At 35.0% G+C, this 23,819-nt stretch overlaps 3 protein-coding genes across 3 annotated transcripts in view; 2 read left to right on the top strand and 1 right to left on the bottom strand.

Annotated features, from left to right (window-relative positions):
• Positions 1–23,819, bottom strand: part of APOC3 (apolipoprotein C3) — a 64,215-nt gene that overhangs the window by 35,718 nt on the left and 4,678 nt on the right. The window lies entirely within an intron of this gene.
• On the top strand, positions 501–4,381 carry LOC140340708 (apolipoprotein A-IV-like). Its single transcript, XM_072426068.1, has 4 exons — positions 501–660; positions 842–944; positions 1,741–1,867; positions 2,975–4,381. Exons 2-4 carry the CDS (start codon positions 896–898, stop codon positions 3,210–3,212), a joined length of 414 nt encoding a protein of 137 aa, XP_072282169.1. The 5' UTR covers positions 501–660; positions 842–895; the 3' UTR covers positions 3,213–4,381.
• On the top strand, positions 11,852–16,482 carry LOC140340996 (uncharacterized). Its single transcript, XM_072426478.1, has 4 exons — positions 11,852–11,886; positions 12,785–12,844; positions 14,392–14,518; positions 15,409–16,482. The coding sequence occupies exons 2-4, from the start codon at positions 12,799–12,801 to the stop codon at positions 16,262–16,264; spliced, it is 1,029 nt and encodes a 342-aa protein (XP_072282579.1). The 5' UTR covers positions 11,852–11,886; positions 12,785–12,798; the 3' UTR covers positions 16,265–16,482.

The raw sequence follows: 23,819 nt of genomic DNA, 5'->3' as shown, positions 1-23,819 counted from the left end.
GGCAAAGCTTGGATACTACCTAGATAAGTCAGTGCCTTTGCCATTCAGAATTGGTCATTGTTCAGGTGTGAAGGCATTAATGTTGCTACAGGTATTCCCCTACACTTTATTGCTACCGACACTTCAATACCTGGGTCTTACAGTATATACAAGTCAGGTCACAAATCTGCATACATATTCCAGGTGCCTTGCTAAAACAACAGCAGACCTTCAATATTTTCTTACCAAATGCAATGTCAGGGGCCCCATTTTGGCTTACTGATTGATTATTTGACCTAATTTTCTAATAAAACTTTTTTTTAGCTGAGTCTTAATATATTTCACAATAATCTGTCATTCACTGAATAGTCATACATTCTTTGTATTTCACTGTCAGCTGAATAAAAACAATTACACAGCAATTACCTCCTCCTTATGGCCATGGGTTTACACACTGACCAGACCTCAATGAGCTCATCAAACTTCCAGAATCTCTAAAAACAAAGACACGTCAGGATCTCCACGTTGTAAACCTGATCTAAAGTTCAGCAGGCTGGCCTGGCATGGAGTCATAGCAAAGGGACTGTCTAATATAAAGGGCAGAAGGTAGCACCAGTATCAACATCATTGCCAAGCTACAGCTAAGGGGAAAGGAAAGCTAAGCCTCTTACACAGGAGCAGGTAACTTAGTCAATTAGAAATTATTTAGTAGTTGTATTACTCTTTTGTTATTAACATCTAGTTAAATTACTTTAAGACTAGAAACTTTTTAAGGAAGTCTTTTATATAGCCAGGAGTCATTTTGTTATTGTATAAGATATACAAAGTTAATTGTTTGACATTTTTCATTCTTTTTTTATAGAGTTTAATCACTGGGGAGCAGTTGGCTGTCTCTCGACCCATCCAGGCACTCAACATGTTAACGAAAGTTGCAGCACTCGCACTTCTTGTGTGTGCAATCACAGGTCAGTAAAATTAAATTGAAACTAAAATATATTCTTTAACAATTCTGTCTAAGATGGCAACTTCTAGGTATAACATGTCATCTCATGCCATCCATGTTCTTGGAAACAGACTGGGAGTGAAGTGTGCCACATTGTTTCCATAATATGTATACTGGGAAATATGGTAACAATTAGGAGATGATGGGGTTTACTACAAATGCAGGACTTACCCCTTATGGGTGAAGCTAGAAGCATGAGTAGCCCTTTGGAAAGGATCACACCTGTATATGGATAATAATGCATGTATATTTTAGTGGAGATGAAATAGTAAATTGAAAAGATTCTGGAAACTAAAATTTTGAATCAGTTAATCATACCTAAATATTTTATAGTCCTAATATAATTACAATAAGTTTCACATTTAAAGAACATTCATAAAGAGATCTGATAGACAATGGGTTAAATCAAAGATCCATTAGGAATCCTGTGTGAGGGTCCATCATCTGCACCCATTAATACTATCAGTATCCAATAATACTTCTATACTGGCATCTCTTTATAGAAGTAATGTAGGAAAATAAAATGTAATTGGTTGTTACAGGTTACTGTTCTTAGTCCCTGATTTAGGTACCAATATATATATATATATATATATATATATATATATATATATATATATATATATATATATATATATATATATATATATATATATATATCCACAATGTATATGGAGTACAATATGAATACAATATGTAATCTACTGTATGATACAAAATAAAGTTCTCAGGCTAACGATAGGTTCTTTTTTTCTTAGGATCTCATGCAGAGGTGAGCACTGACCAGGTAGCCGATGCTTTCTGGAAATATTTCACCCAGATCACTACTGGCACCAAAGATGCGGTACAGCAGATCCAACAATCTGACATCAGCAAACAGCTAAAGTAAGTGAAATTGATATTAAATCATTGAATATTAGTAAAAGTAATTTGGGCTTTGATATCCTCATCTCTTGAGAAAAAAATGATACAGACATTTCTATGGTCGGGCTTGGGACCTGTCCAAATACACTCACGTATCCCAACTGACAATTATTTTTGCAACAATTATTTTGTTATACCTACTGAACCTGTAAATGACCCCCCCAGAAGAGAATACTTTTATACTTTTATGATCTGCCTGTCTGTCCCAGATCAATAATTTAGAAGGTAATGAAATTTGGCTGGCAGCTACCATTTTCAGAAGACCAAGGATGGCTACCTTCAAATTAAGTATAGAGACAATACTATAATTCCAATATACAGTTAAAGTGTATCCAAAATGTTGTGATAGACAGTAGTGTGGGGCTAGGACACTTTGGTCAGTTTGTATAATTTTGTTTGTGTCTCTTTGTTCTAATAATTGGTCTCTATGACCATTTTGATGGGGGTTGAAATTGGATGAGAAAATCCACGTTTGGGTCGACAGGAAGTGAGGAACATCCATCCCAAAGAGATTGATCTATTAAAGCTCTCCATGACTGGAGAATATAGACTATCATGGGAGAACCTGGATAATCCAGCAGACCTGGAATCGACCTAGTCCAAGACTGAAAACATTTGCCAACTAATATCAAATGAGTTTGAAGAAATTTAGGTTTGCTGATATACCCAGGTTCTCCTGTGATAGTATATCTTTTCCAGTTTTAGAGACATCAGGCCCAATGTGTCCAATGGGACATGGATGGAAAAAAGAAGTTTGTAACCATTTCCTACTCTATAAAAAGGAAGAGGTTTTGGCTTAAGATATATTTCAATTTCCTGAACTTTGGTTTCACTTGAAGTGCTATAGGCTTATCTAAAGGATTGCTATAGGCTACTATACAATGCAACAACATTTGGTTTATCTTTTGTTTGCTTTTGTCTTTACAAATACTTCAATTTATGTTTTTATGAAATTTACTTTAATACAGTTAATGAAAGAAATGAATATAGATAATTACAACTATGAAATAGGGAACAAATGTTGATTCTGGTAATTGTGGTGTCTGATTCTTATTCTTTCTCCCGCAGTGTTTTAATTGAAGATAACCTGAAGAGTATGAATGTGTATGCAGGGGAACTACAGAATCAACTCATTCCCCTTGCCAAGCAGATACATGAGCAACTAACACAGGACCCAGAAAAACTGAAAGAACAAATTAAAACTGAGCTGGAGAAGATAAAAGAAAAGATCTCCCCATTTGCAGATGAGATGCACAAACAGCTGAGCAACAATTTCAAGGAACTTCAGACTAAACTGGCTCCATAGGCAGAAGAGTTCCAAACAAAGCTGGAACAAAATGCCCAAGAACTCAGACAACATCTGCAGTCTGTGACCAAAGATCTGGAAGCTAGAATCAAAGAAAATGCAGATCACATTCAGGCATCACTGACCACTTATACACAGGAGTTTCAGGTCAAGATAGATGAGAACATGGATCAGCTGAGGAAGCAGGTGAACCCCATTACAGAAAAAGTTAGAGAAAACATTGATCAGCAACTCAAGGAGCTATACAAAAGCCTGACCCCCTATGCACAGGATGTGCAAGATGAGCTCCGAAAACAGATCCAGAACATGGAGTTCCAGATGAGGAAAAATGTGGACCAGCTGGAGAACAGAGCTCTGGAGCTCACGGTAGATCTCAGAGAACAACTCTACCCTTATGCCAATGAGTTAAGAAACAGAGTCAAAGTAGATATGACAAATGTCAAACAGCTGTTGGAACCCTACGTAACCCAGATGAACCAGCAGATTGAAGAGAAAATTACAGAATTTAAAACCACAATTACACCAGAAGTAGAAGCTCTCAACAAAGCTCTGGTGGCAAGAGTAGAGAACATGAAAAAGAAGCTGGGAGAGTACACAGTGACCCTGCAAGATCAAGTGGAGTATCTGGAGAAAGATGTCCGTGACAAGATCCATGTATTCATCAACGAGGGTGTTACCACTGAAAACTAAGCTTTCAAAAAGTCAAACATAGAGTGATAGAAATATTACCAACATGGCACTACACCCAAAAAGTGCTGATCATTACATTCATCAAAATCCCACAAATATTGCTATGTATTTTCACTCAAAACATTAACACTCAGCAAAATCTGTAGCCTGCATTTCTAGAAATCCTGATTTCTTACCTCAGTATTATTTGTCTAACTCAATATCTGTAGCTTTTCAAGGGATAGTATACAGAATTTTCCCAAAATTCCATGATTAAGCATAGTAGTACAATGAAAACCTATGTTTACATTCAACTTGTGAGTCCCAACATTCTTTAAAGTAATAGATGAAATGATGAAAGTGAGGAGGAACTTAAGTTGCCAACAATGATGTCTTATTCCCATTATGTCTGGGCTCCAGGATGTTTTCTTTCCATACATCACGTATATGAACATCGGTGTACGACTTATGCTGAATAAAAAGAACTTTAACAAAGCATAGACATTGTTTCTTGTCTCTTCAATGTTTAGGTAAATATATATATATATATATATATATATATATATATTTTTTTTTTGTTTTTTAAATATATATTTATATATATATGCACATAAGCATATAATATATATATATATATATCTACATGTAAAAGCACAATGTGAAGTTTGGTAAATAAAAAGCAACTTAGGAGCAAATAAATTGTAGTTATAATTATTTTTTCCTTTCTTTTATTAGTAAATACATTTTTGTGGAGTTTTACAGAGGTGACAGAGGAAAACATAGTTTAAAGATGAAGCGGGATGTGAGGAAATGGAATCCAACAAAGACAGAGTACATGAGTTTTAACCACCTGGGCGTTTCACTGATGTCTAGATTCTGTACCAAAAGCGGTACACTGTTTTTCATGAAATTTTTTTTTTAAATTGTAGACTTGTAACTTACAGAAATATGTCCGAACAAGGGCTCAGTAGATATCATGATTTGAAACACACAATCATGTAAAAAAAAAAAATTGACTTTTAAAAAAATTAAATAAAAAACACAAAAATCAGCTTAAACAAGAATACATAAATAAATCAAAAATACTGAAAATGCAATAATTAGGTATACTGTATAGTAATATTTTTTTCTAAAACACCTCCCTAGTGTGGTAAATTTTAAAACAGAGTCAACGTGGTTGCACCAGAGTGCACATGGTTGCACCTAGTAGCAGCTAACCATACGATTTTAAACTGCACATATGAAACAGACCTTAATCAAAGAGCCTTAATCCTGCATTTAAACTTTGTGAATTAGGCCTAAATGCCATAGTAAAGGGCAATCTTAATGATGGTAAGTTGTTGACAGTGGCAGGATAACTAAGAGGCTTCCTTATGATCTTAGGAAATTGTTAGCAATGTTTAGGGCCACCAATGCGGCAGTTTCAGAGAGCTTAGTGGAATATCTCCCATATGCCTGCCACTGTTTATATATTTCTAGCGGCAGAATCACCTCTGTGGCATTGCCCTAGTGTATTTATGAAATTCTTAAAGGCACTATAAAGTTTTTATCAAACCAATGTTGACACCAGTATATTAATTTTTTTTGCCTTTTTTAGTATCAATTTAAAAAATCCTAATAGCAATTACATTATGATTTGAAATTATTTAGTTCTTTTGTATGAATCAACAAACAGTTTCATATATATTTGATATATAGAACACCTTGTTTTACATGGTATAGCATAAATCACCTTAGGTATATAATACTCCTTGTATTACATAATAAAACATGGGTCAAATCATAGCTGTCTATAAACACATTAAAAGTTATGTGAGGTCAAATATTAGACAGTGCCACGACAAATGATGACATGTTTCGCAGAACATTATCTGCTTCATCAGACCAAGGTACCTAGCAGTTGGTTAAAAAAGATTAAATCATAACAATAGTAGTTTCATGTACAGTGGGGTATGTAGGACATCACATAAAAAATTGAAGATATAAATCTCTTTTTCGTTCTCTTTTCTGGTTTTTATTTATATGGACCAAAGATAGATATGGTATGCCCAGCAATTATATATCCCTTAAAGCTTTCAAAGGGGAATCAATAGAGTACTTTCAAAGTTTTTAGGTACTTTACCCATAACCAGTTTTTGTCCTGCTTTAAAATCAGATATTCTTTTAACAGCTAGTAGTAAGTACAGCCCTAATGTGTGCATTAGAAGCTGATTCACTAAAGGAGTTCACAATCTTCACATAATAAATTATGTGAATATTTACTTCAATCATCAAATCAAGTCAAAAGTAAATTCCTTTTTTCTTTTTTTTATCTGCAGATGAAAGGTTATATAAAGTGAACTGAACTTTTCTTAATTTTTTTATTACTTTTTAAGGTCAGGTTATCTTTTAGGAGATATTATTATAGAAAATTATAAACTTCTATGGTTTTGTTACATCTTTTTTATATTTATTATAATTTATAATCATCCAAGTTTTTGAATATCTCTCTGCAATGAAGCATTCTTACTGTAGGTGGCAAACATGTACAAGGCTACCAGACCCGTGCAGTTTTTTTGTATTTATACAGCAGAAATAGTACTGTAATGTTATAATGGCAATACTTAATAATGTGTGTCAAGCTAATGACATATTAATAACAGCAACCATTTATACTAAAATTGTTGATGTAATGCAGATAAAGAAAAGTAATTTCTGTAAGCTGTGTGATATCACAATTAATCATGTGTATCATTGTTTTACATTGTATATAAATGTTAGAAACATTTGTGTTTTTTTCATCAAGTTCTTTAGGCTTCTGTTATTGTTAAAGCTGCTCTAGCATCAGATGTATGTTCATGTTTCATGCATGCAGGCTAATTAACATGTAAGCATACTAAATTAGGTATGTATTACTTCTTAAAGAGATATACTGCCTGCACGTATCTTCCATATTTTTAGAGGGCCAGTTTTATCTTCAATCAAGCATTAGCCAGGTCAACATCTACTGCCTTGATTTAAAGATTCTCTCTGATACATGTCTATCAGTGAATTTCTGTAGTGTAATGTTTCTTAAATTAGTCTCCACAGACCCTTGAGTACATTGGTATCTCTCAGGTAGTACCCCTGCAGAATATGCACAATACGAAGGATCTTGCCCCAGATAAACTAGTTGAACGTACTATGGGCATCTTTGGTCATGTGATGTTTAAGGGCTGCCTTTGAATGAAGGTTTTTTGATATACCATTTCTTTAAATAGTATCATTAGAGGAATTTGCAGTTATAGCAGAAGTAAAATTAACATTAAAAAAATGTAAGTAGCAGGACAGAAATGACCCTTTTGCAAAAAATAAACTTGCCTGTCCTTGCTCCATCGCAGGCACCGCCATCTTCACTTGGTTTCAGCTCTTTAGTCATCTTGATTGGGCAAGCCAGAATAATGCAATGCCTGCACGTGGGAGGGGTCCTATTGTTTATATGTTTCAGTTTCCCTAGCACTTACAGAGCTACAAATATAAAACAAAATAATTATTAGCACAAAAAATTGTGTAGGGGTACAAGAGTACTGTAATATGTAAAAGGGTATAATAAAATGCAGTGGATAATTTACATTGTTTGATAATGGACAATCTCATGTTCAGATACCTAATGCAGCCACAGACTATGAAATGTTTTTAAAAGATTAGTGTAAGGTCCTGGTCCAGGAATAGTACCTGTCAAACTAACGCCTCACTCTTCACCTATAGAAATACCCTGCTAAGCTTAAGGAGGCTAGTTGCACCGTCCCAGCACACGGTTGCCCTGGGACGTTTGTGTGCAAAGGATGCTATCTTGGGAAGGACTGACAGAGGACTAAGAGCCTAAAGATAATGCATCACCAAGATTCCAGCAGTGACAAGTAAAGAATAAAGAGCTAGGTCATACACAGGTAATCTGTCCACCAGACAAGATATTCAAGCGTGAAACAAAGGCAGAGTCGGAGTCACCGGAAAAAAGGTCAGTCCAGCCAGCATACAACCACTGGGTCAGAAACAGGCAATATCAGTAAGATTAAATCTTATGAATTCACACACAAGCAGCAAGTCAGCCTAGTTTAACGCTATAACAGGCACTGTTGACGGTTAGCAGACAGGCTATAAACCCCGTCAGGAATTAACAGCTCCTAAAAACACCTTCAGCAGTGCACAGCCACAGAGTGTACACTGGGGATGCCGAGAAAGTACATCTTAGGCTGCACAGCTAAAGAGAAGCAGGAGATGCCCCTATTTCCTTGTTTTCTTTGCTGCTGAAAGTGACATCGCTGGACAGAATAAATGGGAAGAGATACTGCAGTGGAGCACAGCACAGGATTAGATACAGTTAGATGTTAAATTGTTAAAAACATCAAATCTAATGCACATCTAATAAAATCAAGGGAGTTCTGATCAACACTTGTGATATAATGATTGCAAATGCCTGTTCTTTGCTCGGTTAAGAGCCACAAACTCTGCCCCCTCTTCTCCAATCTAACAGGTAACATGAAATAACAGGGGGAGTTCTCTTACAATCAGCAGCAGATGGGAACAGCTTTTTCTTTTTTTAGTTTCAATAAGTTTTTATTTGAATTTTCAAGAATTAACAAAACAAACAAAAATAAATATAAACATTAAAGGAAAAAGAAAAAGTATCCCCGAAAGACTTCCTCCCCCACCCTTATCCCTCCTTCTTCTGTCCGCCACAGCAGCTTTTTGTTAATTATAATATACAGAGGGGAACACTCACATTGTCTATTGTCTTTTATAGGGAGAATTTCCTGCTGATTTCAATCAGCTTGTAAAGCAGAGGGGGTCGAGGGCATGGGGCAGGGTTTGCAGCACTTAATCACATTGATCAACAGGTGCATTGCAATATTAACCTCCCTAGTGGTAACCCTGAGTCACACTTCAAAAAAGTTGCTAAAAGCGGTAACCCTGAGTCACACTCGGGGTAGGTAAACCTATGGAAGTAATAGTAAATACAGCCTTACCTGATCCGCCGCCCATCACGGCAATCTCCGTCTTCTTCCTTCTTCTTCCGGCCGGCTTCTGCACCCGATGAGTCACCGGGGAGTTCCCGGTGACATTGTTGCATGTGTACGTTGCCGGCGGGGCGGGAAATTCAAAATCCATTTGTATTGCATTCAATACAAAATAATTGTATTGAATTCAATACATTGGATTTATATGTGAAAAAGCAGTACATTGTTTTCAAGAACATTTATTTTACAATATATATATTAGTATGAGTATAATATGTATTTAAAAAAAAAAAAATATATATTAAAATAAAAATATAAAAATATATAATAAATATAATTTATTAATGTATTATTTTTACATGATTTTGTGTTTCAACCTTTATTATACTCATACTGTTATAATATACTGTAAAATAAAGTTTCATGAAAAACAATGTACTGCTTTTAGACATATAAAACCGGAAAGAAATGAACCGCTAGGGAGGTTAAAAGACATATAAAAAATGAATCTATCAGCAACCAGTCTATGACCATTTTATTTAACCCTGGGATACAAGTTGTAAAAAAGAGTAATAATTAGTATACAAAGAGAAAAAGTAGAAAAGAAAATTGTGATACTGATAAGTTTATACTAACAAAGACGAAATCAGACCTCTACTAGCAATCTATGTTACTATGTTTTAAATTCAATAATATGTACATTGGTATTGTAATGTTTTGTTTAATAATGGTATGCACAATTTACTACTATCAAATTGGCTCATTAAACATAAATCAATAAACATTGTCATCAAAAAAGAGTTTGAAACCGAACCACAAGTCAACAGAAATCTAAGTCAATCTAAGTAAAACTATAGTTTGTTTATGTACTGTATGACTTGGGAAATGAAGCATAGCAGCATCAGCAGAAGGTAGAGTTTAGTTAACTATAGTTCACATGAAACAGTTTCTCATTTACCAGTACATAAAACTCCCATCTAATACAAATACATTCACTTGATTTCAACAGCAAGAAAAAGAAGCTTGCTTTAAAGACTCTAAATAGTTCAGCCACACAGTAAATTGTATTAGTTCATGGATCCTCATTTGTATTGTATTAGTTCATGGATCCTCAATGTTGTGACTGGACTCTTTGTATAATATGTCTTTGTTACCAGTAATTAAAATGAGTGGGTCCTAATGTGTGTATTAAAGAGGGCCCATAGGAACCATTTCTTTGCCACACTACCAGGAACATACAACTAATGTGTCCAGTCCAGAATGTTGTGATTTTGAACAGCTAACAACTGAGCCACTATATTTGCTTGTTAATATAGCCATACTGAAGATAAATTACCAGAATTATCATTTTCTATGATGCGATAAGAATCAAAATGATTCCAACTTTAGGAACCAATGTTAACAGAGACAAAATTATACCACACGTATGTGCCATATTAACAAATGGATATTAATACCCAGAACAATTTTAAAAAATCAGATGGTTTTTAATTTATAATATTCCTGGGGCTAATAAGCAAGTTAATTAGGAAGTATGGTACTGCAATGGGGGACATATATGAAATCCACACAAAATCACATCCTAATGATAGGACTGCTGGGAACCTGTTTATAGAAAAGAGGTTGGGCTATCAAAGTCCTCAAATTCTTTGCTCTTGACTCTTATTTTTAGCAGTAAATCTTTAATGTTTCTGTCCAAAAGTTTGTAGATAGCAAACTTTGAGGTGCAGGGTAGTAAGTAATCCAGAAAAATAATTATCTTAAACAATGAGATGGACATTCAATGAAGCTAAACAATTTTTTAACAGTTTTAAAAGCACACCTTTACAGTACTCATCCATGGTAAAGAAAGATGAATCCTTTGCCTCTCCCTGTAATCTTCTACAGATGACTCCTAATACTCAGCAATGAGACAAAGAGAAAAGAACCCAGATTTTAAACAGCAAATTGATGGACCATATTGTTTTTTGGCTGGGTGCTAACCAGCCCAGTCAACATCGAGACTCTCTTTTAAATTGGCAGTAAAAATCACCAGGAAAAGTGGTTAAAAGACTTCAAAATCAAATTCCAACATTTTTTCTATATTGTGAATAATATGATTTAAACATTTAGAAAATATTTTCAAATATTGTAGGCATTGCCGACGAAATGTCCCAATGTAGTTGTGAATTGGCAGGTAATGATACCCTTGAAGAAAAAGTTTAGGGGCAAATAAAATGACCTTGAGGAAAACAAATTTCCCTGCACTGCCAAGGTTCAGCATACACAAGGGACACTGTTTGTAGTCAGTGTGTATCCACATGTTGTACCCACATTATGTACATCTGAGTGCATTGAAAAAACAAATGTTTAGTTACCTGGTAATCATTTAGTTTAAATGTTAAAAACCCATAACATTATTAGGGCAACTATGATCTAAAAGGGGGAGAAATATTGGAGCTGCCACTAGTGACATTACCATCTGAAAATGATTGACTGTTCAGCCAACCTAATGGCCTAATTACTTTCTAAGTCACTTACATACGGTAGTTAATCAAACAGGAATTTGCTGTTCATATGATTGGTTACCTTAAGTGAATATTCACACATTTTAAATTAAGATTAGCAATTCCTTTAGTAAATCACCTTGATTATCTTTTTAGATCCCAGTGGCATACATCAAGCATTAAATCCACTTAACCACTCTGTTTATCATGTGGGCAATGCATTTTTGTTAATCCTATGTACCATAAAAGCTACAGAATAATAAAATAGGTTTTCTTTAAAGGGTCACAAAGTCACTTTGTTTTGTATAGATCACAAAAAATAAAATGCATTTACCAGGACTCTTAGATCATCAAACTTTCAACCAAACATGAAAATAGCATTGTTTTGAAAAAAGAGAAGCATCAGGGACTCGACGCAGCAATGTGAGCTGAAGTTCAGGTAGCTGGCTCAAAATACAGGCAGACAATATATATATAACAGTAAAAAACCCACCATTATCTTCACACTGAAAGATCAACTGAAGCAATAAACAGCAATACCAGGTGAGAAATATTATCATGGGCATTACTAAACTAACTAATGCTGCAGATTAAATTAGGAAGTTTTGTTTCAACTTTTATATGTTTAATTTGCAATTATTTATTACAAATTACAAGGCAGACATTTCCTCCCTGTTAAAATTCAAACTCAGAAGTCCTTGGAAGTATCCTTTAACTTCATTGTCTGCAATAGCAGTGATAGACAATGGAGTTACTCTAATACTGTAGAATATGCTGTTCCCTTAGCAAAGTAAGTGATAGCCAATTATGACTTGGACACACAATTGTGCAAGGGGAATTCAAAAATAATATTTTTTTCTAGCACAGATTAGTAAACTCAGTGAACTGTACCTCTGCAAAGTGAACAGTCTCTATTTCTATCAGCACCATTAGTTATCTATTCTGTAAAGGGCTGTGTAGAAGTAAAATATTTATAAAAAAACATGTACATTTTGCAATATATTCTTGCAATGGACCTGATTTATTAAAGCTCTCCAAGACTGGAGAAGATAGACTATCATGGGAGAACCTGGGTCATCCAGCAAACCTGCAATTGATTTCCAAATTTGTTATTTGGCAAATGTTTTTAATTTTGAACCAGATCCATTGCAGGTTTGCTGAATCACCCAGGTTTTCCTATGATATACTATCTTCTCCAGTCATAGGGAGCTTTAATAAATCAGGTCCACTATATTCAAGGTCTTTCTGGTGCAAAAAAATGTTCAGTAGCTAAACAGAGTCACAGGTTCCATAGTCTGCCATTGTCTGTAATAATGTTACATTGCAATAGAAAATTAATCATGTTGAGTAATGATCCACAGTTGCGGACTCTTGGCTCTGTAGTTCTCTGTTATGACTATTACTAGTGATGACAATCATTTCTTCCTGTTTACCTCTACAGATTTTACATTGAAGATGTTGGCGAAAATGATATTTATTGTACTTGTGCTAACCATCACAGGTCAGTAAACAAAAACTCCATAAATCTTAGAGAACAACAACACCCTTTTTATTTATTTATTTTTATCATCGTAATGTTGTGCTTTGATTATTTGTATATTTTTTATTATTAATATATTAGCAATATTACAATAGCATAGAGTGTATGTCTAGCCAAAAGCCTTGTTGGCTTTTTACTGCTTTATAGGGCTCTGTGACATTAAGGATAAGTCAACACTAACTTTAATTTTAAACCCCCATAAATGCCTATATAGCTTTTAAAAGCTTTAATAAGACTTTTAAACTAAGATATGTGGTAAAGAAGAGTTATAATTTTGAAAACATCTAAAAATGCCTCAAAAAGGCTAACAGGGCATTTGGAGTGTGTTTTTTTTTTCACATTTGGAAGGTGTTTTAGGCATTTTATCTTTTTTCTAATGCTGCAGGATGCTTTTCTTTACAGACTGGCCTATTGAAATGAATAGGAATTTCAAACATGGGCATTTAAATGCTCAGATTAAATGCTCAGATTAACAGTCCATGTAATCTTAAATATTTATCAGTATTCTTATTAGCCACCGTGAGTAAAAAGAAACACAACAGTAGGTTTCCCCACATTTTATTTAAAGCTGCAAAGCAGTCCAATATATTCTACACCTGGCATTTGGTAGAATGGTAACATGGTGCCTGTAATACCTCTCTAGGGCATGAGCTATATCATCTTCCCTGATACAACAAAAAAAAAATACAATTTCAGGGTAATTGTTCACAGCAGAACTGCAGCAATGCAGCACTGTCAATAAGTATGTAAACTCCCCATATCTCTAGTTTTCACTGAAACTAATCAGGGCAGTTCTGAAATTTAATTCTATACAGGTGCTTGTATGCAGAGATTCATGACTTGAAATATGCCATTTATAAACACGTTAACAAGCTTTTGCAAGCATTTCTAAATGTAACAGATATCCTATGATGAACTATGACTAGTTTAAGCCATGGGCAAAATAATTCAAGCACAGTAAAAACCCCATGCAGTCCAAAAACTTGAAAGCCCCCTAAACAATAGATCTATGCAGTGCATTATTAAATGTGTGTTATTGCATGTAATGCTATGTGTTCATTAAGGAAGCTTATTCAAGATAATACATTTGTGATGACAGAAAGAAAAGGTAATCCTGCAGCTGGGGCACGAATATTAATAAAAATTTACAGAGGTTGTAAGTCTTTTTTATTTAATTTTTTTAAGGAAAACATAAATAGATGATACAGGAACATACAATCACATACAGAAGTCGAAGAAATAAAGTTTTACATTCATTCACAATAGTTCTAATAAAGGAAAAATGCAGTTAAGTCGGATTGTAATGGCCGGGGGGGGGGGGGGGATCACTAGCTAACAATTGGTAGTCTTTTCATTGCATTCTGTTCACCCAAAGGTCATTTCCATTTACGTCTTGTCCTAGTAATGTCACAGTTAGTTGAGTCAACTTAATTAAATTTCAGTGTACTGTAGGTTGGCTATTTAGGAAATGGTTTATCTTATGTAACAATAATGGCTCCTTATTTTAGGGCTAAAAGCTGAAGTTGCCAACAATAAATTGGTTAAGTCATTCCTGGATTACAGCACCCAAGCGAGCAGTGCTACCAAGACCAGTGCATCAGTGGCTGCCCTGTTTGACTTAATCAAACAATTGAGGTAAGCTGGAACTAAAACTTTGAATGGTTAGATAAAAGCGTAGGGGGAATGTTGTTTTACAAGTATGGCACAAGTAAGCATTTAGTGTAATGAAAATTGAACAGAATATTTACAAAATATTTAAGCCCCATACTAAGTAACTTCCTGAGTCTCCCTCCCCATTTTCAAAAGTTCCAACATTGCAAAAGTCAAGATCTTTATTTCAGGGTCTGGTACAGAGGTACCCTCCCATTGATGGTAGCCCTGCTTGTGTGGCAGTGAATTTATTTCTATTTAGTTGTGCATGGAGTGGATAGAGGCTCAAGTAAAAAAATTTTTAATTTGGAAATCATTAAATCAAATTCTTGCAACTAAATTGTAACTAAAGAAAATACAGCTTCAAGCTTTCCAACAAACCTAATGTTATTTAACAAGATCAGCTCGAAAATACTTTGAAAATAGACATCCTACAGACATTGTCACTTTTTTCTGTGCACATTAATTTGCATCAGAATACCATTGACAAAGGAATGAGTGCTGTACACACAGCTATGTTGTGTTCCATGGAGAGGGGGGACAGGTGAGTACACTGCTGTACACATGTCAGATTTTTGACCTAGACAAGCACTAGCGTTCATCTGATGTGTGTACATAGCTTAACCTTGAGACTTGCAAAATAAATTACAATGCTGAACTCACAATGCTGATGTCTGATTGGGTGGAACTGCCTGTAGCAGATTTATAACATCTCACAAAGTCCCTATAAAAGCTATCCTGTTGCTGTATGTTGTAAATATATTCATACAGCTAGTAAAAGTTCCGATTTACCTAAACTGCACTCTATTCACCTGTCCACTTAATAAACATAAAAGGAAGTCCTTTAACAATCTTTTTTTTTTTACACTTACTAGTGATCTATTGGAAAAGAATATGAAAGCTCTTGACATAGAAAGCCTACAGAAAACAACTCCTATGTTTGCCAATAGCATCAACAATCAATTGACCTATGATAAAGTCCAGCAACCAGTGCTAGAGGAGAAGAGCCAACTGTTAACACCAGCCTTGGAAGTCAACAACTTGTTCAATGCAATCTCGGACGAGCTTTTGGTCAAACTTACTCTTTATTTTGAGGATTTACAATCTAAAGTTGAAAAAAATGCTCTGGCAGTTAGTAAAAAGCTGGAAAGTCTAACCCTAGACTTAAACGCAAGGTTGATAACAAGTACTGGCAGCGTGCAGTTGTCCCTTAATCTACAAAACCTTGAAAGTACAATTCTCGCTAACCTTGAGGAGCTAAGGGTCAATCTAAACACATATAGTGACAGGGTGACAGAGAAGTTAGGCCAGCAGTCTTTGCTGTTCGTGAGGAATTTGTCTGGCTATAGAGTTGATATGCAAGAAAGCTTGAGAAAAACATTTGAAGGAATATGTGTTCAAATAAAAAACGTTGTTGAACAAATGCAGATCACATTCGTTGTCAAGGCATCACAACTAAAGGAGAAAGTAAGCTTGTTTAAAACTTCTGTTATCGGAAAAACATATTTAGATGCCAGTGATGCCATGAAGACAACATATGCCTGCTTGACTGACATGAGTCTGAAGACTTTACTGCTGAAAGAAGCAGTCACCCTATATGGAGAAATCCTCAAAAAGGCTCTCATAGGGGGATTGGAAGACATGAAGAAAATGATGTTAGATTCAGCAAGGATTCTGGACAAAAATATCCCGGAAAAAATCAGTGCCTCCTTAACATTACCCTTTTCATAAGCGAATTTTGCTTCAATAAATTGTGTAATCTGAAAACAAAGAAACAAAATTGCATAATAAAAGCACAGGTAACTAATTAATGGTTTTTCACTAAAGTATATCTACTATACATTTATAATTTACACTCTAGTATTAGGCTGATTTTTTCACACGCAATGTATAACTACAAAGAGTAAAAAATGTAATTCTTATTTAAAAATAAAGCATATACAAAGAAAGAAAAAAGACAAGCATGTATGGTGATGTATATATGTATATCGATAAAGACGTAACCCATATATTTGATAAAGAGTATAGTAAAACAGAGAAAGCACTGGATGACCAAGCAAAATTTTTAATTTCAATCTTGCTGCGAATCGGGCCTTTCTCGCTTACAGAACATGTAAGCGAGAACGGCCTTGTGATTCGCTGAGTCATGTTCTCAATTAATTCTATTGACAGTTTATCTGGAGTTCGCCTGCAATCACAACTGATTGGAGGCACCCGCGTGCCTCCAATCAGCTGTGACTGCAGGTTTGCACAGTCACTGGGCTGTACTTATCATTGATAAGTACAGTGACTGTGAGAACTGAACTCAGATGAACTCTCAATAGAGAAACTCCACTGAGAGTTTATCTGGAGTTCGTCTGCAGTCACAGTTGATTGACCACAGGTTGCCACGCTCCCTGGGCTGTACTTATTAATGATAATGTAATTCCCGAAATCGGTTCGCCGAATTTCTTGGACCCATCCGAAGTTCGGGGAAACTTTCAGGAGAATGTCAGAGACATTCACGCTCATCTGTATTGGTTACAATGTAAGATAAACAAACTACTGATAAGTAAAGCAGTCCCCCAAGGACTGATACCTAATATTCAAAATCGATTGTAATGAATCTTTAATCAAACTTACCTTAATATTTAATCATAGGGGCAAGATTCCCCCTATTTAAAGCTAAACATTCCTTGGGTGAATCTCAGTAAATCCTGCAATGAGAATGAATGTCTTTTAAATACGAAATGTTCAGCTTTTTCTCCTCCAGTATACTGGTATTTGACAATGCACCATTTACTACAGAGTTCCAAGGAGTATAGATAATGAAGTGTGCTCTAAGGCTGCTCCTATTAGAGTAAATAAAGCAAAGTACTATTAAAAAACATGGGAAGCTGGGCAAGGGGTACAAGCACCACAGCAAAGAAAAATGTAAGAAAACTATTGCAGGGAAAGAGTCTTTTAGAGTGCAACATTAAAAATACATAATCCTTTAATTACCATGCTTAGGAGGTGACCTCAGGATATTGTAGTTTTTCTGAATATAAAAAATATGTCTCTTCAACCTCCCCCAAAAAAATAATATATAAAAAAAACAAGTTTGTTGGAATCTCCCTAACAAGAGGGCCTGTAAGTTGAAGACCCCTGTTATATGAAAACAGATGCTGATTAAATTCTGCAGTAATACATTTTGCTAAGCTCAGTTTGTTTGAGGCTAGAAAATGGGAGAAAAACACATCTTTAAATATTAGGAATGTTAAAACATGAATCTGGGCCATAGTAAAATGTACCCCAAATAAAGACATGGCTAGTTATTCAGAAAAGAAACATGTAATATCATTGGAGAAGGTTAGTAAACTGATTAGTGGAACCGGATACGTTTCGAGACTTGTTTTTTAGTTTAGGTGATTTTTTTTTGCAATCTTAAAACATTTCCTTCTAGTGAGATGTAAATAATTATTCATAATAAATCCAGATACTTTTACCACTAGAACCCTCACAACCAAGCAGACAAACATATAAAGTTAAACTCCAGGTTATAGTCAAATGAATCACTTGCTTACCTTGCAGCCGGTGCTCTCCTCTACTCATTTCTGGTGCTGCCAGTTGGGCAGCAAAAAAAAAACTGGAGGAGCCTTCTTATGGATAGAAGGAATCAAGTTGAACAAAAAAAAATTGTTTCATATTATTTTTATTCCGCTAGACAAAATAAGCCACTACCAGGAAAAAATAAGAAATACCCTTGACCTTAATGAAATAGACCTTATAGAAAAAGGTAAGGAACACGTGAGAGAACGATAAAAGGAAAGAAAATGGGGGACCAAAAATAAACATGGGTTAACAACAACCTAATAAGATGGCTTAAAATGTTGTTGGCAGATCTGCTATCTTTTAAATTGTTGGACTTAGTTATTTGGGGTAAAAAGATAATTCACAAAAGGAGGAAATTAGACATTTACAAAGGTTATAAGGGGTGATATTGTGCACAGATATAATAATCTGATTTACTGTAATGCATATTAATATATGATATATGCCCAATAATTGGGCAGCTACAGTGACAATACAAATTCCACCAATATACCTAAAATGATTTTCATCAAGCCCACTTATTTATTGATTGAAATTCAAGAAACATGGCATTTTTTTACCATATGCCAAGTCATTTTGAAATATTTTTCAATAGGAAAAAGAAAAAAGGCAGAGTTACCAAGCTGGACAGTTTTCATTGTAACATTTATTACACAACAGCTGGACTTGAGGTTTAAATGAAAGATCATTCCACCATCCAGTGATTATAGAGGGAATTGCAGATTGTTCTTTTATGTACATCAGTACTAAAGAATTAAAAAAAAATGAGAGAACTCAGAGAACCTCTAAAACTCTTTATGTAAATATCACATCCCTGCTTATATAAATCCATGTTATATGCACAGGTAAAGATTAGGAAGAATGATATTTAGCTGTCCTAAGAGTTTAGAGGACGGCCAAGTCATGTGTGAATCTCCAAACACAAACATCGCCCTAAGACAGGGGTCTGCAACCTGCGGCTCCGGAGCCGCATGCGGCTCTTCAGCCTCCTTGTTGTGGCTCCCTTCGGCTGCCGCGGGGAGATCTCTGATGGGGGATCCCCTTCCTCCCAAGACACTGCGGAGGAGCGGGATTCCCTATCCGGTGTTCTAATGAAAAAAATCTACCAGTGAAATAAATCTACCACGGGGCGTGTACAAATGGGTGTGTACAATGACATCCCCCTCCTTTGAACCCCAATTCCTCTGGAATGGGGAGATGTACAAAACCAAAAATGTAGGTGCAAGTGGGGGACACCTGTGACTAACACCTCCTAAAATTTAATTGTTAGGCTATCATCAGAACATAAAGAACTCTGCCCATCAAAAAAATCTACCCTGTTACGTTAGAAGCCTCCAGCTTCTAATGTAACAGGATGATACGTTAGAAGCTGGAGGCTTCTAGGGGCATAGTTCAGTGTTTAATTTATTTCAAAGTAGGCCTACACATGCACACTTGTTGTAACAGGTAAAATTAAAAAAATATTAAAACTTTTAAAAGTTTATAAACTGTGTTATGTTTTGCGGCTCCAGACTATTTTTCTTTAGTGGAAGAGGAGGCAAAATGGCTCTTTTGATAGTAAAGGTTGCTGACCCCTGCCCTAAGACATGTTTAGGCCATTGGAACAGTGTACAGGAGGAACGTTACTGACTCCTCTGGGTGCCAGATAATTAGATTCCCAGATGAGTCTCAGACAATGTTGTCTGCCAAAAATTCACAGACATTAATATGATTTCAAAAACCACTAAATGGGTCATCAGCCATTTTCTCCTAAAAAATTGTAAAGTGTATGTAGGGGTTGCAAGTAGGTGGGTTTTACATCCCTAGTGGATCTTGGATTTGACTTGCATGTGCAAAAGTTAATCAAAGCTATTTTTATTGTAATTTTATTTTCAAATAAACTAATTTCAAATAATTTTAAAAGCAAATTATTTGTTGAATTGTTTCTGGCTATATTTATTTTAAGCATATATGGATCATTTTATGGTGTAATAAAATTTGAAAATGTTGTTTATTTGCATTTGTAAGAAATGTTCATAGTGTATTTCTTTAAAATCCCAACAAAAAAAACAGATCTGCGGGGACAATACCTTATACTGGTAGGTAAACTCCTAAACACAGACATAACATTCTGCACTTATAATGCACAAAATGCCCCTTCTCCCATTTTGTCAACATTCTTCTCACCCACCAAAAAAGGGGTCCTTCTAATTTTAGGTGATTTGCATCTGCTACCTAATCCCAATCTGAATAAATGTTCCCCAATACTACTTCTAAATCTGACATAAATTCTTCTTTTCTACTCTTCTTTTGAATAGTTTAAGACTAAGAGGTACTTAGAGGTAATATCATCTGATTTCCAAAGATTTTACTGACTATTCTCACCATTAATCTTCTCATTTATAAATTGTCCATATTTTTGTAAACCATTGCTTTCCTTCAGATTATGTCTCTTTCCACCCTAATGGTCCCCTGTCTGATCACAACCATAGTTTGGTTACTTGTTTCTGTATTCTTTCTAAACCATCAAGCTAACTTTGCTTTAAACAAACCAGTTCTAATTTTTTTTTTTAATGATCCAATATTAGTACCTCCAATCTACTTAAGATATTAGTTCAGATATTACTTTTTCAATCCATATCAGTGCCATTTTAATTAGACACCAAATAAAATAATGTCTTTTTTAAACAAAGTTGCTTGTGCGTGCTCTGACAAATCTATGCTCTTGTCGCTCAACACGTACAAAGCTTTTGACACACTGGACCTGATTTAATAAAGCTCTCCAAGACTGGAGGAGATAGACTATCATGGGGGAATATGGGTGACCAAGCAAACATAGAAAAGATCTAGTCCTGGATTGAAAATGTTTGACAATGTTTACTAGAGTCTATATTCTCCAGTCTTGAAAGGCTTTAATAAATCAGGCCTATTATCTTGGTAATTTCTTAATCCAGTCAAGTTAAACTGGGGTTGGAGAACACTTTTTAATATATAATAATGTTTCAGTAACTGACAAATATTATGGCTTTAATATACCAAAATATATTGGACCAAATATTATGGTCTAAGCAATTTGTCTTTTAACCTTTCTAGCGGTAAAAAAAAAGTTGCTAAAAGTGGTAACCCCGAGTCACACTCGGGGTAGGCAAACTTATTGGAAGTAATAGTAAATACAGCCTTACCTGCATTCAAACTTATTTATATTTATACTAGTCACTCATACTCATACTACTCGCTAGGGAGGTTAAGCCACTAGAAACTCATTTTAAAATGTTAGGCAATCAAGGGACAGGAGAATAATAAACTACTACTGTTCATGGGTAATTTCCTTCTTTATATTACCTCCCTGCATTATTCATAACCAAATCTATTCTTTTTGCTTTTACATTTCACCCAGATACCAGGCTTGTGGATCAATCATTTTAAATCAGTTATGCTAAATGGCTCTCTAAAAATCAGTACAAACAAACTTCTCCTTCAGCCAAAGTATTTGTTTCACAATTTTATAGGCAGATATGTAATCACAACCCCCATGAAGCTCTATATAAAAACACCTGTATACCTTCCTTGGGTGTTAGAATCATACCTAAATCTCCTAATTTGGTTCTTACACTTGAAAAATCCAATAAAGTAATGGCCCTATGGACCCCAAAGTAGCAAATTAGGGTTTACAACAGTATAACCCAAGTCTATATAAACCTTCACAAAAATAAATGGGAAGTGCACCTACATAAACCCAAACTTCATACTTGCTTGCTCACTAAATGGACCAGGTCCCATCTAGAAGTCTTTCAACTTTATGGAAATAAAATCTGTACCCAAGAACCTCTAATAAATGAGAAATGATCTGCTATCTTCTGGTATTCCCCATGATACATTTTTGAAGGGTTGGTTGTCTTAATCCAAATCCTGACACAGCATCAATGTCTATATTTCCCTTTAAGTTATGACAGGTGTCGACAACTGCATGGGACATGACCTTCCTTCTATTTTTCTGTATTTCCCAATAATACTCCCACCACCAAACCCCTCCCTTATTTTTCCTTTCACATCCCTTCCCTTTTTTTTCTTTTCTTGTAACCTACCTTCTTTGTCTCACTTACTTCTTTTTTGGCCTACTGGTATTTTAAATATTACATTTTTGCTATGATTTTTATGATAGCGCTATCATAAATATTTTTACATTTGGACAATGTGTCCTCCATAAACTGCACTGTTGTCTTAAAATTGTATTTGTAAATACATACGTGCATATACACTTGCACTCAGTGTTTTTTCTGGCTTTTAAACTCTGTACCTATGCTTGTTATACTATTTTCCTCCTCAGCAGAGAAAATTGTACTATGACACTTCAGTATAATATTATCTATCCAATATCCAATGTTATTCTCATCCAGCCCCAGCTTGGGAATGTACACACCTCAAGACCTGTTTCTTTATGTCTATGTGATAACCCCTGATTGACCAGTTTTTGTGCTCTATCCTCATAGCACCTATTTATTTGCTTCTGCCTATATGCATTATTCTTTCAGAGAATAGAAGACATCTGTATAAAATAAACACAGTCGCAGCAGAATAGTAAACATCAGAAAGAAAAAGGAAGCACTGCCTCTCACACACTCTATCAGTACTGGCTTTTCTAGATCAACATCATTTGCCTATAAACCACCCTAGTAAATCCCTTCATATGAATCTCTAACTGATATGACAGGAAAACAAATGGAGAAAGAGGAGAGGACAGATGGGCAGACATGGATTGAATAGTTTGTTAGACAGGAAACGTGGTGGGCTTAAGATACTGCCTAAGGCTTCCAATGTGGAAATCACAGTGTGGAGGTTAACAGAACTAATCACTTTCAGCAAAGAAGGCTTTTTACAAATGTTCAAAATGAAAGTTAGGCTGGAGTTTAGCTCTACAGTTGATAGTTATGGGTTTTTTGTATTAAAAATATAGCCAGTAATACTTTGGAAAACAAATGTCAACAACATACTGGATATTTTAAAAGTAGTCTTACATTAAGGAGGCAAAGGACTGTTAACCAGTATTCTCTGTGGTCTCTGCAGTTGACCTTTCCCCAATACTGAATTTCCTCGCCTTGTGGTATTATTGTAAGGGCAGCCATCTTGGCAGGGACATGATTTTGTTTCTTGTTAGAAAGACAGTGGACAGCACAGATGTGACATTACTTTACTGCACTCTAAATCTTGTAAAACTAGTAGAGATTGTGATGCTAGTAGAGATGCAAAATAATTAAATTTTGTATGCAAATATAAATTGCACTGACTTGAAATGGCCAATAAAACTTTGTAGCTACAGAATATAGTTGGCCCATTTTCAAGTCTGTGCTATTTGCATACAAAAGTCAAATTTATTGCATCTCATTGACCTGTCTAAAGATTAGCAGTTTCTCACTGTTGTTAAAGGAGTTAATATAGCTAAATTTTTGTTGACACTTCTAGAGAAGAAAGTACAAATATTCATTACAAAGAAGTAAAAAAGTTATGATGCCTACAATTTATAAACATAACATAATTGTAAATTCGATGTAGAATTGTAAAGTAGATGAAAGTCTAATGTGGTAAAAAGTAAAATTGTGAAAAAGAAAAACTATTAAATTCTTTCTTCAAATAATCAGTTTGTCACGTCAGCAGTTTATAACACACAAGGCAGCAGGCTATGGGGCAATGAGGATGGCGGACTTTATTCTGGATGAGTTCATTCTGTATAGTTGGA

Source organism: Pyxicephalus adspersus, chromosome 11 (genome assembly GCF_032062135.1).
Source record: "Pyxicephalus adspersus chromosome 11, UCB_Pads_2.0, whole genome shotgun sequence".
Taxonomy (NCBI): domain Eukaryota; kingdom Metazoa; phylum Chordata; class Amphibia; order Anura; family Pyxicephalidae; genus Pyxicephalus; species Pyxicephalus adspersus.
Note: the sequence above shows the minus strand (reverse complement) of the source record. Positions and strands in the feature narration are given on the sequence as shown.

What these genes read in the sequence shown, in the direction of transcription:
- LOC140340996 (XM_072426478.1), top strand. Translation starts at nt 12,799, where the DNA reads ATGTTGGCGAAAATGATATTTATTGTACTTGTGCTAACCATCACAG. An exon ending in ACTTGTGCTAACCATCACAG is followed by an intron (nt 12,845 to 14,391) that starts GTCAGTAAACAA and finishes TCCTTATTTTAG; the next exon opens with GGCTAAAAGCTGAAGTTGCC. An exon ending in GACTTAATCAAACAATTGAG is followed by an intron (nt 14,519 to 15,408) that starts GTAAGCTGGAAC and finishes TACACTTACTAG; the next exon opens with TGATCTATTGGAAAAGAATA.
- LOC140340708 (XM_072426068.1), top strand. Translation starts at nt 896, where the DNA reads ATGTTAACGAAAGTTGCAGCACTCGCACTTCTTGTGTGTGCAATCACA. An exon ending in TCTTGTGTGTGCAATCACAG is followed by an intron (nt 945 to 1,740) that starts GTCAGTAAAATT and finishes TTTTTTTCTTAG; the next exon opens with GATCTCATGCAGAGGTGAGC. An exon ending in GACATCAGCAAACAGCTAAA is followed by an intron (nt 1,868 to 2,974) that starts GTAAGTGAAATT and finishes TTTCTCCCGCAG; the next exon opens with TGTTTTAATTGAAGATAACC.